At 41.3% G+C, this 14,802-nt stretch overlaps 1 protein-coding gene across 1 annotated transcript in view; it reads right to left on the bottom strand.

The window, feature by feature from the left end:
- LOC144704935 (DNA damage-binding protein 1a-like) overlaps positions 1-14,802 on the bottom strand; it is a 32,118-nt gene that overhangs the window by 15,602 nt on the left and 1,714 nt on the right. The window contains 7 exon segments of the mRNA XM_078577523.1: positions 7,233-7,341; positions 7,464-7,570; positions 7,661-7,870; positions 13,496-13,571; positions 14,281-14,330; positions 14,438-14,500; positions 14,698-14,749. Of these exon segments, the coding sequence (XP_078433649.1) occupies positions 7,233-7,341; positions 7,464-7,570; positions 7,661-7,870; positions 13,496-13,571; positions 14,281-14,330; positions 14,438-14,500; positions 14,698-14,749 (667 nt within the window).

The raw sequence follows: 14,802 nt of genomic DNA, 5'->3' as shown, positions 1-14,802 counted from the left end.
GAGGAACATCAAAAGAGGAAAAAAGTATGCACATGCAGACGACATGATCTCTACTTGTTCGGTTGAAAACTCTATTGTTAGAAGTTTCCATGGTTGGTCGGCATTTTGACCTAGCCGCTAGTCAGCTCGGGAAGAAAACACAAAAGAAAGCTTTCTTGTTTAACTCTTAGGGTTTCTCTGGTTTAAAACCAGAGATTTACAAATAAATGGGCCAAGCCCATATCAGAGTGCACTAGCGGATTAATAAGTCAGTGGGCCCCTTATATATGGGGGCCACATTTACAGATAAATAAAACAGTAAATAAGACAGGAAAATACAAGGCAGTTAGCCTTCTGATGACACCCCCCCTCAAGCTGGTGCATAGATGCTATCAATGCCCAGCTTGGACATCATTTTCTGGAAGTTGCTGCTTGGAAGACCTTTGGTCAAAATATCAGCTAGTTGATCTGATGATTCTGGAGTCAATTTTCTCTCTAATAAAGTGTCTGTCAAACTCCACATGTTTTGTTCGATCATGCTGAACTGGGTTATGTGCAATGTCAATTGCAGACCTACTGTCACAGTACAGAGTGATTGGAGTGTCTTGAGAGAAACCTAGGTCTTCCAGAACTCCTTTGATCCACAACGCTTCACATATTCCTTTGGCAACAGACCTGAACTCTGCTTCTGCACTGGATCTGGCTACAACGTCCTGTTTTTTACTCCTCCAGGTAATCAAGTTTTTACCGATGAAGGAACAGTACCCAGATGTTGATCTCCGGCCCACTGCTGACCCTGCATAATCAGCATCAGTGTAGATCTTTACAGAGTAATTACTGTTTCCTCTGAATAGTAAACCAAGCCCAGCTGTTCCTTCCAGATAGGCTAGCACTCTATTAGCAACTTGCCAATGTGTTTCCCTTGGATCATGCATGAATTGACTCAATACTCCAAAGACAAAGGCTATATCTGGTCTGGTATGGGTCAAATAAATAAGTCTACCAACTAATCTTTGATATTGTTCCTTGCTGACTTGACTGTCATCCTCACACGATCCAAGCTTCAGGTTTGTGTCCATTGGGGTACATGCGGGCTTGGAGTCCAGCATTCCGGTATACTTTAGAAGGTCCAGTATATATTTGCATTGAGAGACGAATATACCCTCCCTTGAGTAAGCTACTTCAATTCCCAGGAAGTATCTCAAGGGGCCCAAGGCTTTGATGGCAAATAACTGTGATAGCTGGTTACTCAGTTGCTGAATAGCTTTTTGATCACTTCCGGTGATTATGATATCGTCTACATAAACCAACAATGCCACAACCCCCCCTGAATGAGAGTGTCTGACAAATAAAGTGCGATCCCAGTTACTCTGAGTGTACCCCATAGTTTTCATGGCCACTGAAAATTTTCCAAACCAGGCACGTGGTGATTGTTTCAGTCTGTAGAGTGTCTTCTTCAGCCGGCAGACTCTATAACTAAACTCAGGAGAATAATATCCCTGTGGTGGTTGCATGTATATCTCTTCTTCTAGATATCCATGCAGGAAGGCATTCTTGACATCATACTGATTCAGACCCCACCCTGAGTTTGCTGCTAGTGCGATTAGTATCCACACAGTGTTGAGTTTCACCACTGGTGTAAAGGGCTCTGTATAGTCAACGCTGTATGACTGACTATATCCTTTGGCTACAAGTCTAGCCTTATACCTCTCCAGTGAACCATCTGAATTGTACTCAACGGTGTAGACCCACTTACATCCTACACACTTCCTGCCCTGTGGGAGTGGTACTAGCTCCCAGGTTTTGTTTTTACTGAGGGCCTCCATCTCTGCATCCATAGCTGACTTCCACTTAGGGTCTTTCACAGCTTTTTCCACAGTGCGTGGCACACTCACCCCATCCAGCTTGGCAAGGAAGGTGTGAGATTCTGACGAGAGCCTTTTGTAGCCAACCACATTGCATACAGGATATTTTGGATGTTGAGTGCAAGTTCTCTTCCCTTTTCTCAACACCACTGGCCAACTCAAGTCTTCCTCCTCTTGTGTTGGGTCTTCTTAGTGTCTTGCATGAGTCTCCTCTGCCCTTGTTTCCTGTTGCTAGAATTCCTCTAGTGGTGACTCATTCTGATCTCCAATATCTCTGATCTGTTCATGCTCTTCCATTGGTAATTCTCTCCTGATGGCAGTCTCTTCCCGCAACTGCCACTCAATATCTCCTCTGCATTGTGTCTAATTATCATGAACTCTCTCAGTTGGATCAGCATAATACATCTGCTGCTCATTAAAAGTCACATCAGCAGAAACAATGATCTTCCTCTGACCAGGGAGAAAGCATCTGTAGCCTTTTTGAGTTGAGGAATATCCAACAAATACACACTTTTCTGCCCTTGGGTTGAGTTTGCTACCTGAATTGTGTACATGTGCAAATGCCACACATCCAAAAATTTTCATTGGCAATTCATTCTTGGTCCTTCCGTCAGGGTAAAAGGTTGACATCATCTCTATGGGCTCTGCTAATTCAGTGTTCTGGAGGGCAATCGATTGATCAGATAGGCAACCGAAAGAAGGGCTTCTGCGCATAAGTATTGTGGTGCATGTGCATGGATAAGCAGTGTCCCTGTGGTATCAACCACGTGGCCTATCTTCCTCTCTGTTACCCCATTTTTCTGTGGGGTGTTCACGCACGATGATTCTTGGACTATGCCCTGATTGAAAAAGAATTTTGACAGTTCTTAGTTATAAAAATCCTTAGCATTGTCTGACCGAAATTTCTTTATGGCAACTCCATATTGGTTCTTCACCATGTGGCAGAATCCCTGAATGATGTCAGGTACCTCTGTCTTATTTTTGAACAAGTGTACCCACATACTTCGGGTGCAGTCATCCACCAAGACAATAAACCATCTTTTGCCTGAGATGGATGGGGTTCTACATGGCCCCCATACATCAGCGTGAATCAAAGTAAATGGCCGTGAGCTCCTCTCACTAGTATTTTTAAATGATGCATGTTTGTGCTTCCCCAAATGACATGAGTCACAAAAAACTTCAGACAAACCCAGATGTTCAACAAAGGTATTGAACATTTTTCTTAAAATAGCAAAAGAGGGGTGCCCAAAACAAGCATGCACCATCTTCAACTGCTCCAGTCTTCGAGACGTAGCTGCTCCTGCCACCATCATAACTTTTCGCGTGCCATCATCCAGCTGGAGGAGCCCATTCTTCTCTTTAATTGATCCAATCTTCATATTTAGTACCTTGTCAAACACAAAACATCCATCAGATTTCAGGGCGACTGAGCAATTAATATCTTCGATTAGTCGCTGTGGAGAAATCAGTTGTGCCCTTAACATAGGCACATGAAGAACATCTTTAAGCATTCCCAATTCTTTAATATGCACTGTACCAATGCCTGCGACTTGGAGAATTTCTCCTCCAGCAGTAATCACTTTTCTCTGATTCTCACAGGAAGTATAGGAATAAAATTTGGAGCGATCTGGGGTCATATGATCTGTTGCTCCTGAGTCAATTATCCAGTTCATTCCTAGAACGGACGTTTGAAAACAGTAGAAATATGATAATCACCTGATCTGGTCATGGAGGCAGATCCGAATAAGGACTTGAGTCTTTCCACCTCTCTCAGCACAGATATCTCTTCCCCCATTTTCCTGGGCAGCATTTTGGATTCTTCAGGGCAACTGTTTCACGGCCTTCCTGAGCACTACCTTGGACTGTTACTGCATTAGTGTGACCTTGGTGAGGAGGTCGATTCTGCAATTTCCAGCATTGGTCAATATTGTGATTTCTTGCAGAATTTGCAGAACAAGCCCTCCCGTGACTGAGGCTGTGACTGTATCTGAGGCTGTGGCTTCCAATTCTGACTTCTCTGATCCCCTTGAACTGTCTGAGCTCTCTTGAGACTTCTGTGGCGCCTGTGGGGCCACCTTCACCATCAACCCGGTGGCACTTTCTCCATGACCAGATTCAGCCATCACACACAGCCTTTCTTCTTCTTCTCTCGCCAGTATGATGCCTTCCTCTAGATCAGGTATGATTTCACGATTCAGCAATTGACTCCGCATACTTTCATACTCAACATTAAGGCCCAACAGAAATTGGTAAAGTTTATCCTTCTTTGTATATTGCCATTCGTCTGACTCAGGGTCCTTGATCGGCCGGTAGTAGTCAATCTCCCGCCAGATAGCTTGTAGTTCATTGGTGTATACACTGACTGTCTTGTCCCCTTGAACCAAATTGGCAGCCCTAACAATTAGGCTGTATATTCTCCAATCCCTTCCCTTTGAACTGCCTTTGTGGGCATGATCCCAGATTGCTTTGGCTGTCTTCAAGAGAAGGAAGTTTTTACACTCATTTCCAAGCATGCTCCCAAGGAGCCAAGCTCGGACTAGGGCATCATCCTGCTTCCATCCTTTGTACCCTGCACTGCCAGGGTCTCTAGTGATGAACAGATGGCCAGATAGAGCGCTCCCTTCCAGGATGATCACCCCAATGGAGTGCATTCAACCCATCATATTTGAGGGGTTCAGGAACACTTGGAAAGATGTGTTGCACCACATTCTTGCGATATTGGAGTGATACAGAATTACTCAAACTCGCGTTCGCCATCTCTGTGGCCATTACAGAAGCCCAGAGACTCTAAAAAAAAAATTCTGATACCTTGAAATAGCAAGTTGCTTCCGTTGTGTTTTCCCCCAACGATGAGCTCTTCGCGCCCAGCTCTGATACCATGTTAGAAGTTTCCATGGTTGGTTGGCATTTTGACCTAGCCGCCAGTCAGCTTGGGAAGAAAACACAAACGAAAGCTTTCTTGTTTAACTCTTAGGGTTTCTCTGGTTTAAAACCAGAGATTTACAAATAAATGGGCCGAGCCCCATATCAGAGTGCACCAGCGGATTAATTAGTCAGTGGGCCCCTTATATATGGGGGCCACATTTACAGATAAATAAAACAGTAAATAAAACAGGAAAATATAAGGCAGTTAGCCTTCTGATGACATCTATTGTCCAGAACCCAAAAGTGGGATGGACATACCCAAAGACTTCAGGATCATCATGGTAAACAATTTCAAAGCAAATAGTGACCTCCTGAGTTACTTTCCAGCATATGAAAGGTAAATAAAACCAGTTAAACTCAAGTGGTTGTGTGAGAGAGTCCAATCAGAGTCAGCCGACCAGAAAACTAGAAGTTCTTCAGTTGACGACTATGAGTGAAACTGTTGATTAGAGCCAATTTTATTTCTGTTATTAGTCCTGTAAATGGGCCACATTATAAGTGGTCCATTTCATTTACCTAATATAGTAATAGAATGATTTATGTGGGGCAGACTTATAAGTGGCCCACATGAAAGTGTCTCAAATGACTTATTCTTAGAATAAGACACGTTCGAAAGTAGGGTCCACCTGTCTCCGTTAGTGGCTGGTATTTAATCCAGCGTGGAGGAATAAAATGAGAGTTTTTTGGATTATTCAAACCCTAGCCGCCAGGATGTCTCTGCTGTTAACAGAGAGAGGAGCATCAACTGGAGAGCAAGAAGACATCAGCCATTGTTTAACAGAAATATTTAGACATTCGTCAAGAGAACTAAGCTATTATGAGGGATACACAACCGCCAAAGAGAGTGACTACCTATCTTTAGTGGCTTAAGCAATTAGTATAGTTCAAATATCTCCACTAGAATTTGTGTCAGCAGGCTCTCTTTCCCTTTCCTTTTATATGGTTTTGTTGCTAACCCATGTATTTCTCTTAATTGTGTAAGTACCCTTAAGAGATGCTGTTAGTGATAGACTATCCCTCATGGGCTAATGGGCCCTATTCTATAAGCCCATTAGCCCTATTATCCTCTCTCCCTCTTAGGGTACATATACCCTTACATGTACTCTGTTCATGTTATGTCATTACCTTCTTCTTCTCTTCCCCAACAGATGCATTTAATTCGAATCCCCCATAATGGGTCTGCGGAGATCCAATTGATGTAACCCAGTATAACTACTGGGTAACTCCTAAAGACTGTAAGTCATATTTTTTTTGTTATGCTCTCTCTCCCTTGGTGGCTAGGGTTACAACAGGTGGAGAAGACAACAAGGAGAAGCTTCCCTGTTGATCGTTCTCATTGATCAGCTGGAAGCTGACAATTTGCAACGGATACCACCATTTCAAAATTTTGTTGACTCAGAGCTCCCCTCAACTTTCCATAGATATCCTAATCTTACAGGAAATAATCAATTACAAATGACTGAAACCTGAAATCTTCCCTTGGAAAACCAAGAACCTGAAGCTGGCAAAAAATAAAATTCTCTTGTGGTGTTAGAAGTGGAAAAACCTAAGGTGAAATTTCACAAGACTCATGAGATGATCAGAGCGAATATGATGTAGAGGTTGTCGACAGGAATGAGGTTTCTTGAGATGAGTAGGAATACAAAGCAGAAGTGCTTTCTTGTTTTCCTTCACAACAAGAAAAACAGTGCCATGAGAATTTCCGGCCTTGCACCATGGTCCCTCAGATTCATAAATGCAGATTAGGGTAGCATCTCGAATGAAAGATACGAATTATACAATGATCCGGATGCTGATCAAATGATTTGATGATGCGGGCCAGATCATGATCGGACCCCCCAGGTCAATGTGAAAACAAACGGTTTGATCTGATCAAAGCAGTGGCCCATCAAGCCTAGTAATCATCTATTAAAAGTTGCCACGTGGCAAGCCCAAGAATTGACAGATGGATGGGCTCAATGGCAGGGCCGTCATGGTGCAGACGGGTGATGTGGTTGCGGGGAGGATGGGGAGACTGGGCCTGCATGGTGGGTGAAAGAGAGGCATTTTTTTAATAAGTTACTCAAAAAAATTGGTTGGACCTGCACTTTGGACGATCAATCAGCCAATCCACTGGGCCCGACCGGGATAGGTGATTGATCCATAGGACCGACTGAAGACCAAATTGGACGCCCTAATTTCCAATCCAATCAATCAAATGATGAATCAACGATCAGACAGAACTTCTACCATAATTCAGACCTCATTTTAACATATTTTCTCTTTACTCTTAGTAGTTGGAGCTCATTCTCCCCCTGCATTTACTTCAGGAGCATATTCATGATTCGCAGACTCAAGAGTGTCCAGGGATATGAAGGAAAGTACAAAGCATATGTCCTAGATGGTCAACAGGACGAATTGACAATCTTCCTAAACGTTTGTGTACAATGAGGTGCATAAGAAGGGATCAAGATAGAACCATACCTGCGAATCTCCATAACTGGAACCGACGTATACGACTGCATTGTCCAGGTAAGATATAGTTGACGCAACAGATGTCTCACCCAAATATTCAAGTCTAAGACCAGTTACCCTGCAAATATTGATAGAAGACCTTAGTGACTTAAATGTCGGTTGATGACTTCAGCTGTGAGATATCTAATCTAATAAGAAATGCTATGATACTTTTGACCAACAAGAGCATAAAATGTTCACCTCTCCTTGTCATGAATGATAACCAATAATCTTAGGGCTCCGGAAATATCCCCCAGTAAGTATCGTGAACCATCCGCATCAACTTTCCCATAGGCTCTAGTGATTGACTAATTGAACGAAATGTTACATTAACGTAAGCATGAAGCAAAGCTGTCACATATATCTTAAGTGGACAAGAGAGTCAAGATATAACTTACTGGTTTAGTTGGGATGGCCTTAAAAGCTGTCGAACAACAGTAAACGATAGTCTCCTCTCCGATTATGATAACTCCACCAAGTGGCATAGGAACAGGAATAAGGACACCGGCTCCATTATCAACATTAGCTTGTTGCCAAGGGCCCTCAGCAAAGTCTTTGTCCTTCAAGGAGACTTCATACGTCTTGACATGCCGTGCATCCTTATTATCCTGCAAAGACATGAAAAGATACACATGGCATGAGTCAAAAAATCCTTGTTCATGCACATACAATGTCAGCAGACGTCCACCTTTCTCTTTTCTTTATGTTCTTAAAGCGATGTATTTCTTTTCTTGGATATCTACCCTTATAAATCTGGGTATAGCGGATTCACCATATCGGGTCCACGGGACCAGATACGTGTATAACCCAGAATAAGTACTGGGCCTTGATGTTAAACTAAAACAAGAAGTATTATTGGTTGAATCCCTTCTCTCTCTGGCGGCTAGAGTTTGGACAAGTGGAGAAGAAGCTTCTCCATTTCTTCTCTCCAAGATCAGCTGGAAGCTGACATACAACAACAAATAATTCGAGAGAAAAAAATATTCAAACATCTTCAAACGGTAAACTGCCACACATGAGAATATTTTTTTCTCAAGTTTGGAACAAATAGCGTCAGGGTAAGAAATGAACCACGAACACAGATGTATCATTACTATTCTCAGGAACGTTGGAGGAAGGAGATGTGTCAGATTAAGGCAAAGATCCAAAAAAACTGCAAAGAATCATCAATGCAAGTAAAGTGAGTCGAAGCATCGATAAAGTATGAATACATTCGAGCACAACAGTTGCATTAATGAGTTCTGCGGTCATGCGCCCCTAACAGTTGCTTCAGTCTCCTCCAGTGAGAAGTTGACGGGGCTCTATGGTTTCCAAGGAGAGAGAAGCGAGCTCATGTTTCCATTAAAATTCTTCTTCATTTAAATGCAGTTCATACAAGTCAAACTTAACACAACTCATTAGATAGATAATTTTTTTTTTGAACGAAATATTTAATGCTAACAATTATAACAAAGATAAGAAAAATATGAACAGAATATAATCTCAACAGGATAGATCGGAGTTCAACAAGCTTCATAAGTTTTCTTTAAAAAAAAGTCTTCATAAGGAAAAAGTTATCCAAGCATTTAACAGTTGAGCGAGTTGTTTTTTTTTTGAAATAACAGTTGAGCGAGTTGTTAAACATAACTCACTCCGAAATATTCAAAACAATATTTTCCTGGCATTATTTGGAAGCTAAGCGAGGTAAAGTTTGTTCATAAGCGTATTCAACCCAGAAACGAACTACCTCGTGACCTCCCCATCCCAGGGAATTCGATTATCTTGCTCTCCAAAAGGAATGAGTGAAATTTTCAACAGAACTCATGCACATTTCAATCAGCGTATTCAATCCAGAAACGAACTGCCTCATGACCTCCCCATCACAGGGAATTTGATTCAATTGCTCTTCAAAAGGAATGAGTGAAAATCCCAACAGAACTCATGTATGTTTCATTCAAATCAATGTTCTTCGCCATTACAGACTCATGATTCCATTGATGATAGCATCTTCTCAAATCCGGAAGCAAGTATCCAAATCAAAACAACTATTTACCGTTTAATCATTGCTTTTATACCGCCCAGAAATTTTTTTGTTAACCGTTGATGAATCTTCCATTGATGATAGCATCTTATCAAATCCGGAAGCAAGTATCCAAATCAAAACAACTATTTACCGTTTGATCATTGCTTTCATATCGCCCAGAAATTTTTTTGTTAACCGTTGATGAATCTTCCATTGATGATAGCATCTTATCAAATCCGGAAGCAAGTATCCGAATCAAAACAACTATTTACCGTTTAATCATTGCTTTTATATCGCCCAGAAATTTTTTTGTTAACCGCTGATGAATCTCCGGTCCAATTTCAAAGTCGTTTTTTCATCCTTCTTTCTACAATCTGAGAAAAATGGATGAATCCAAACAATTTCTGAAACCTTAATTGGAACCGGGAGAACTCTGGAAACGTACACACGCATAGGTTTTTGCATACTTCAATAAACTAGCATCATTAGAATTCTTAAATGGTACTCTAGGCAATAAACAAATCTTGATAACATATGTTCCTCAGGCAGTGCAAGATGGCCTCCAAAGAAAGCAAATAATGGAAAATTAATTAGAAGGCAAATACCAGTCCATGATTAATGGGGAAAAGTACTTTTTTCAGTCTTTGTTTTTTCTCATAAAAAGATATGACTATAAAGGAGGCTATTTCAGCCCATGAAAAGTTATTGAATGCTGCATCAGATGCTGCATCGGAGCCAGCAAGTGAAATTGAGACCAGTGTTCCTCATTCCACCATGAGGACAAGATGGATCTCACAGCGGAAAGTAATGATATGCACATGGACAGGTCTTATAGACATCATTCTGGGGGCATGGGCCTCTGTAACAGACCTCCAGATCTTATAGAAGAAATAAAGATAAGAAGACTCGAGAAAGTCGCACTAGCCAATTAGGAAGCATGCGACGACAAATAAAGCGCCAAGGGACATGGCTGGAAACTGGTATCAATAAGGGAATTGGACAACTCAAGAAGTTCTGGAAACAACGGCCGGAGTGTGGAGATCCTCCTCCAAAGGGCTTGGCCAATGTTGCTGACCTCTGTTGTTTCTTCCTTGATTCCTACTCGTGTTTGCCCTCCAATATCCATCTCAATCCCAATATCCAATAATAGACCCACCTATATCTGGTAACCGGGAAAATCAAGACAGCTTCAGATGAAAATATTAGATATCCATACTGTCTTCAATGAGGAGAAGTGTCTTCAGAATTCAACGATAAACTTCATTTTCTCTAGATGGCCAAAAACAAAATGAAAATAGAAAGGAAACAAATACGACTTAACTTCATCCCCTTAAGGGGCCCCAGTTCAAATAATTAGGTAGGATATACATGAGATGGGCCAATAGACATGCCTATTAATCCAGACTAAAAAATATATAAAAGAAATATAACAGCGGGAATAAACGTATAATCTCCTATTGACAGCCTGGTCAAGATGATAGGTATATGTTCTGCCTTCTCAGCTTGGAATACATCCGGTGAACAAATCTTCCTGGGAAATCTTTGGTGAGTATATCGGCCACCTGGTGAGGTGACTGAATGTACCTCATCTGAATCACATTAGTGTCAATATTCTCTCTAATGAAAAGCCTGTCAATCTACTCTTCGGCTGACAGGGACAGATATCAGAACTGTAGCAGGAATCAGATATTGGCACTGACATCACCATCATGTAGACAGTGGCAGATATCAGACTCAGATATTGGATATCATCTTGGTTATCTGATTCAGTACATGCATATCGTAACATGTCCCATACTGACAATTAGAAAAAACTCATACCTAAACTACTACATCAAATGGCTAGTGACTACTGAAAAGCAATGCTGAATCCCCACACCCCCGTTTGCCCACATGCATGCCTCATGGTATCTATCCACAGGGAAGGAGGGGGGGACGCACCACTCCTGGGCTTTGAGCATGACACGTACATGTGTTGGTCCAGGCTGGATTTTAGTGCTCCCTGTTGACTCAGATGTGGATACCCTAGCCTCAGTCATTGATGGCCTAGCCTACTCACCCCATTTTTGCATTTGCTCCGTGGTCACTGCATACATTGACCAAAAATGAAATATCATAATATTAAAAAATTGCAATAAAACAATATGTTGGATATCAGAAAATATGATATTCGCATCCTATATCTGATATTGGCGTCCAAACCTCAAGATACAGGCAGATGCCAATACAGGGAAAGATATTGATATCTAATATCGGTGATGTAGCAACCATATCCGATGGCATCCAAATTGGGTCTGTAAGTTATGGAAAATATCAGTTTTCCCCGTCCAATATTCGAGTTGGTATTAGGAAACATACTGGCATCTGATATCAGCACCCAGAATGGGCAAACACTACCTACTCCTGATCTATTTCAAAAAAACTACCTACTCCTGATCTCTCCTCTTATATGCTGTTATTCTTGACCGTTAATCGGAGAGAGGGAGAGAGATCTCAAAGACTTGTTCAATATTGGAAAGGTTCTTGCTCTTCTTGAAGTATCTCTTGGATTGTATCCGGACTGCAGTTCCAAGGTGAACATGGCAGGAGCATCTAAGGAGGTGTATGAATCTCAGTACAGGCAACCCATGGGCCACAAGAAGCCCAGGAAGTAATCAAGAACAGGATGTTGAACGCCTGCCGAGGGGGACAGAGTGCATGTAGGCAGAGGGATTGTCGGAGGGGGCAGAGAAGACGCCACAGCTAGGTGAGCAGGTTGCACTCAATCAACCCTTTCGGTATCAGCATCTCACATTGTCTCTCTTTGCCTCCCACAATACATCTATCTCTCCTTCTCATACACTTTCTCAATCTTGTTCTCTCTCTTCGGGTGAACTTCGGTAATACTTTGGCCATGTGACCAGGCACAATTTTTATTGACATACCAGGTTGTTCGATACCTGCTAATCATCATTGACATCCATTGAACTATGTACTACATTGATTGAGCGAATAATCCAATCCATGACTTTTTTCCTAAGGACGACCATAAAAAAGTGTAGACATAGTGACGGAAACACGAATTTAAAGTCATTCTGAATAAGATTTGTTAGCCAGCGACTCTTCTTTACAGTCCGTTTCTTTCTTCTTTCTATTACAACTCTTCTTGCCTGTTTTTATATTTCTTCAAACCCCTTCTGTTATGTATTTGTAAAGCCCTTAACAAGCCCTCTACATATGAGGCTACTAAAGGGCAGTTAGTGGGCCTGGCCCATTACCAATAAAACCAGTTATTATACAGGTCGCTTCTTATTAATGGAGTCTCTTCTTTTCTCTTCTCCGGACTCCAGTCGCCAAGAGTTATTATAGAAGGAGAGGAAGAGAACAGGATCCATCCAAAGCCAGAGGGTTCAGCCGTCATTGATTTGAGAATTACGACTTTGCAGAGCTATTTGTCTTCAGAGTAACCACCGTACCATATTTCCAAAAAAAAAAAGGTAACCACCGTACCCTGCATTACCGTTACTGGAAAACTCTACTGCACATAGCCAAGTCCCCAAATTCAGAAATTATTTCCTCAGAAACCAGCTAAGTGGAGTAATCCCAAAAAACGAAATTCATGCACGTGTTTTTTTATGAATGCTGCTAGCAAGACATTCTGACCTACATGGGTGGAACATACTCTGCAATGTCAGGCGCTAGCTACCATCATCCGGTCATTTAAATGATAAACCACATAAGAAAGTGAGTAAAATATCTAATTTTCATGTCCGTTTAAAATACAGAGAAGCGATGATTAACCTTAATGCCATCATCAGGAACTAGTTGGCATATTTCTGACATAGTGGGTACCAAACACCGCGGGTACCAAAAATATAAACTATGACACATATTCATAAATGAAGAACATCAAATCCTCCACAGATCCCAAAATATTTTCATGATTCTTTTCTGCAACTAATTCCATAAAATCTACATAAGAGTGTTTGAGTATGAGAAGAGCATCCAGAAACCAATCCACTGAAAGTCAATGTAATCAAGATTGCTGAAAAAGATAAGATTGAAGAAAAAGAGAGCTTAATATTTTTTCTTGAAGAAACAGGAGAGCCTAATATTTTTTGTATTAAATGATCTCAAGTCTGATAACATAACGCATAAAAATTGAGAAGAAATTAAAGATCTAAAACAGAAAGGGAGATTCATGTCATGGCTATCTCAGATGAATATTCAACTTTTAGATGTACACACACACCTGGTAAAGAACTACAATGGTTGGTCTCAAACAACCGTAAAGAAATTTGATGTCCAACACTTGAAGTTCCTCCAGCCTGAACCAAAGACAAACATAATGAAGACAAAAAATCAGAAGAACAGCAGTCGTCCAGAAGCATATTATCAAAATTAATTGGACGTCAAAATGACAGTAAAGGTAAACAGAATATGTAGCAAAGTCTAACTTCAGGAGTGGAAAGATGATACGAACCTTGAACTAGGTTCGTATCGGAAGGAGTAAAGGACGAAGAGAGGTAGGAATTCCCGGGGTGGAGAGGTGAAACGGGAAGGGTAGGGGAGGCGGCCGAGCAGGGGAGGTAGGGATCGGCCAGGGGATGAGCCGCCTGAAGATGCGGTGAAGCAGAGACGATCACGAGGACGGGGATCGTAGAGGGAGACGGAGCCTGGATGTAAGAAGAGACGAGAGGGGAGAGAGGACCGACATTCACTTAAGCAAATAACGTTCTGTCTGCCCTCCTCAAAGGAGGGCTGTGCTATTTAAAGGGAACATAGAGGGAAAGGAAACATAGCGAAATGACGATAATGCCCTTCATGCAGCCAGGGGATCTTATCAAAAGAAGATTTCTTTAATCGACTAGTTTTGTTCCCAATAAAAATATGTGATACTAAGAAATATAGCCCAGCACAAAACAGTCTCTTTTTATATCATTATAACTACAGCAATGATTTTTAAACTAAATTACACATAAATTCGTCCAGCAGAATACCTTAATACGGGAAAAGAAAAAGGATAAGGAGATAAACCTGATATTGAATGCCTCCTTCAGTTGTCCTTTATTGTCAAAGGGTATGACCTGAGAATGGAAAAATTCCACTCAATACTGGAAGCATTCAACCTTTTAATGGCTTTACGTACATTAGAATGGAGAACAGCTTCCGTAAAAAAGGTTTAAAATTTTACCTTGAATAATCCATCATACAAGTGAAGCCCAATTAATTTACAGTCCGGGTCAATTATCCCAATCTAAAGACAGAAAAATATTTCCAAATAAATTTCTTCCTCAAATGAATTGATGAATAAAATGGAAATGAAACAGGCTTCTAATCATTTCATCTTTTGGAAAAAAAAACCTAGTACCTACTATGAGTACCTAGCAGCTATGCTACATACATGGATGCCTGTCGGAAAAGAGTAAAATGCAATTATAAAAAAATCAGTACCTGTCCGCTTTCTGTTGGACGACCAATACGATCAGAAACGTCTCCCATGGCTCTGCATGGCACCATTCACAACACACTAAAGAATAAGTTTCCATCTCATATGCC

Source organism: Wolffia australiana, chromosome 6 (assembly GCF_029677425.1).
Source record: "Wolffia australiana isolate 7733 chromosome 6, ASM2967742v1".
NCBI classification, from domain to species: Eukaryota; Viridiplantae; Streptophyta; class Magnoliopsida; order Alismatales; family Araceae; genus Wolffia; species Wolffia australiana.
This window is presented reverse-complemented; position numbering and strand designations above follow the sequence as displayed.